Raw genomic sequence first — 3,188 nt, forward strand, 5'->3', positions numbered from 1 at the left:
TTTTGTGTCAGTATATAAAATGTACAGTTTATTGTTGGGTGGTTCTTTACAAAAGAACTTTGCGGTATCACAAGCTATCCGAATAATTTAAACTAATTAAAAGTAATACGTGAGTCTCTTATCTACTAGTGGTCTACATTTGCTCAACACGACCCTTGAGCTCGTGCAGTTCTTTGGCGATTTCCGCCGGCAAATCTTGGGCCAGCTGGTTGTCATAGTACTGCTTGATGTCGTCAACTTCCTTCAGCCAGAACTGCTTCGGTATCGAGAACAGTTCCTTCTCGTTAATTGTGCCGCTCAGTCCGGTAAGATTCAAGCTACTTGGAACTCGACCAATCGGGGTTTCCCGGTAGCACTCGTGATCATCGATACGATGAAGGATCCACTCCAGAACGCGGGTATTCTCGCCGAACCCGGGCCACAGGAACTTTCCGTTGGCATCCTTGCGGAACCAATTTACGTGGAAGATCTTGGGAACATGTCCGCCGAGCTTGGCAGCGCGTTCCTCCATGCTGAGCCAGTGCTTCAGGTAGTCACCGAAGTTGTACCCGAAGAAGGGTCGCATCGCGAACGGATCGTTCATGATCATCTTTCCCTTGTGTTCTGCCGCTGCAGTTGTTTCACTGCGCATGGCCGAGCCGAGGAAGACTCCGTGGGACCACGAGTTGGCTTCGTACACCAGGGGGACACCCTCTGGACGACGACCTCCGAAGAGGATGGCGGAGATTGGGACTCCAGCATTGTCCTCCCAGGCCGGATCGATGATCGGACACTGGCTGGCGGGCGAACAAAACCGGGAATTCGGGTGAGCGGCTGGAGTTTTGCTTTCACCCATCTTCCACGGCTGGCCCAACCAGTCGGTGATTTCAACGGAGGGATCAATTTCCTTCTCCATGCCTTCCCAGAAGACACCACCGTCCGAGGTGGCGGCCACGTTGGTAAAGATCGTGTTCTTGTACACGGTCTGCATGGCGTTCGGATTGGTTTCCGTTGACGTTCCGGGCGCAACTCCGAAGAATCCGTTCTCCGGGTTGATCGCACGCAGCTGACCCTTCGAGTCGAACTTCATCCACGCGATATCATCCCCAACGCACTCCATCTTGTACCCCGGAAGGGTGGGATTCATCATGGCCAGGTTGGTCTTTCCGCAGGCGGACGGGAAAGCGGCGGCAATGTACTTCTTCACACCGTTGGGATCGGTGACGCCCAAGATCAGCATGTGCTCAGCGAGCCATCCTTCGCGCTGAGCAATGGTGCTTCCGATACGCAGAGCGAAACACTTCTTGCCAAGCAGCGAGTTGCCGCCGTAGCCCGATCCGTACGAGACGATTTCGTTGTTGGCCGGCTTGTGCAGGATGATGGTGCGCTCAGGATCGCACGGCCACGATGGCATGGCGATCTTGCCGTTGGCCGGAGTTCCAACCGAGTGGAGACACTTGATAAAGTCCTGTTGAAGAGAGAAGAAAGTCTAGTTTAGTTGAAGTTCAAGAATCTACCGTTGTTAATCGAACTTACCGAGTTGTCCGCCAGCTTTTCCAGCACTTCTCGTCCCATGCGGGTCATGACGCGCATCGAGCATACGACGTACGCCGAATCGGTAACTTCGATACCAAACTTTGACAGCGGTGAAGCGATCGGTCCCATCGAGAATGGCACCACGTACATGGTGCGTCCCTTCATGCAGCCCGGGAAGCGCGCCCGGATCGCGGCCTCGTACTCGGCCGGAGCGATCCAGTTACCGAGCGTTCCCTTGACGCCATCCTTCGGCGTGGGAATGGCCTGCTCGCGGCGCTCGGTACAGATGAACGTCTTCGACTCGACACGGGCCACATCGGCCGGGTTGGTGCGCGCAAGCCAGCAGTTCTCATACTTGGGCAACGGTTGGATCGTTCCCTGGGCCTGGAGGGTGGCCAGCAGGGTCGCACTCTCCTTGTCCCCACCGTCCACGATGTGGACGCGATCAGGTTGGCAAAGGCCGACCGAATCCTCGAGGAAGGCGCGGATCTTGGCCGATAGTTGGCCAAGCTCACCGTTCACCACCGGTACGCCACGGATTGCGTTGACCGGCTTCGGGACGGTGCGCAACTTCGGGGTGCACCCAAAGTTGGTTGGTAGTCTGGGGAAGAAAGCACAAATTAGTCGCTAAAGATAACTCAAGCGTTTTGGCGAATCCCAATGTGCAAATGATAAGAAATTAGCACGCTTAGCAACAGGGCAGGTAGTCACCAATCGTGGCGAGCCTTCTTTATCATTTTTATTGAGACTTGAGAATTAAAGGTATCGAACCAGGTACTTACGGGGTATAAACTTCAATGACCTGCGGCATCTTGATGCGAGATTCTCGGTATCAACGATTTTCACTAATATAATTGTACTTGAATCACAAAACTGTTGTACTAATCACGGTAACACACTGGTGCAACGCAAAACTTGCAATCACGTTTCGACTAGGAGTGGAATCTTTCGTACGAGAATCGTCCAAACAGATCGACGCAGGTAGTCCGGACTTCAAAAAGTAAGTATTTTCTTGGAGAGGTAAAATGCACCCAGCGAAAACTAGCTCGTTTTCATCTTACTGATTTGAGTTGGTCAGTGGTACTGCTGGTTCTGGCCTGCACGCGGTCCCTCTTATATCGGACCCGAACCTTCGGAGCGCCGATCGGGCGCGCGTTTGTATGTATGCTGCTGCCCGCTGATTGGCTGCCGGTCGGAGGTAGAGCCGTGACGTCATCGAGAGAGTGTGTGCTGCTCGTACGTACTCAGCTGATCCTCGCATACAGACAGCTGATACGGCTTGTACTACGGCTAGAACAGGGCGGTTTGTTTTGAACAGTGATGTCACGACTAGTCTGTGTTGTTGTACTAAGTTGTTGTACGACTTCTATGTGAATGTAGTAAGTACTTAGGTAGTAGTCTGTCGCGTGGCAAGTTCTAGGCCAGGTTGATCCTCAAATACAACCACACCAGTGTCCAGGCAAAAACTCGTCAATGTTTTTGTTATGGTTCCACACCAGCAAAACGCCTCGTGCGCTCATTCAGATGTATGTTGCTGGCCAAGTTTTGTTGCCATCTCGCTCGGCTTATGCTCGTCGTCTCGTTCACCAGCAGCAAAACAATGATCAGCAGTAAAAATAAACCTTCTCTCCTCTTGTCAATCAACCGCGCGCTCGCGTTCGGAAGAGGAGTCC

At 52.8% G+C, this 3,188-nt stretch overlaps 1 protein-coding gene across 1 annotated transcript; it reads right to left on the bottom strand.

The window, feature by feature from the left end:
- LOC6043483 (phosphoenolpyruvate carboxykinase [GTP]) lies at window positions 1–2,615 on the bottom strand. Its single transcript, XM_001859338.2, has 3 exons — window positions 2,298–2,615; window positions 1,516–2,116; window positions 1–1,447 (listed from the first exon to the last, which is right to left on the bottom strand). The coding sequence occupies exons 1-3, from the start codon at window positions 2,324–2,326 to the stop codon at window positions 134–136; spliced, it is 1,944 nt and encodes a 647-aa protein (XP_001859378.1). The 5' UTR covers window positions 2,327–2,615; the 3' UTR covers window positions 1–133.
- Between the last annotated feature and the right edge of the window lie 573 nt (window positions 2,616–3,188).

Source organism: Culex quinquefasciatus, chromosome 3 (assembly GCF_015732765.1).
Source record: "Culex quinquefasciatus strain JHB chromosome 3, VPISU_Cqui_1.0_pri_paternal, whole genome shotgun sequence".
Classification (NCBI taxonomy): domain Eukaryota; kingdom Metazoa; phylum Arthropoda; class Insecta; order Diptera; family Culicidae; genus Culex; species Culex quinquefasciatus.

Excerpts from the sequence above, each read along its gene's own strand:
- LOC6043483 (XM_001859338.2), bottom strand. The coding sequence starts at position 2,326 with ATGCCGCAGGTCATTGAAGTTTATACCCC. Across the intron at positions 2,117-2,297 it reads GTCATTGAAGTTTATACCCC|ACTACCAACCAACTTTGGGT; the intron begins GTAAGTACCTGG and ends TTTCTTCCCCAG. Across the intron at positions 1,448-1,515 it reads AAAAGCTGGCGGACAACTCG|GACTTTATCAAGTGTCTCCA; the intron begins GTAAGTTCGATT and ends TCTCTTCAACAG.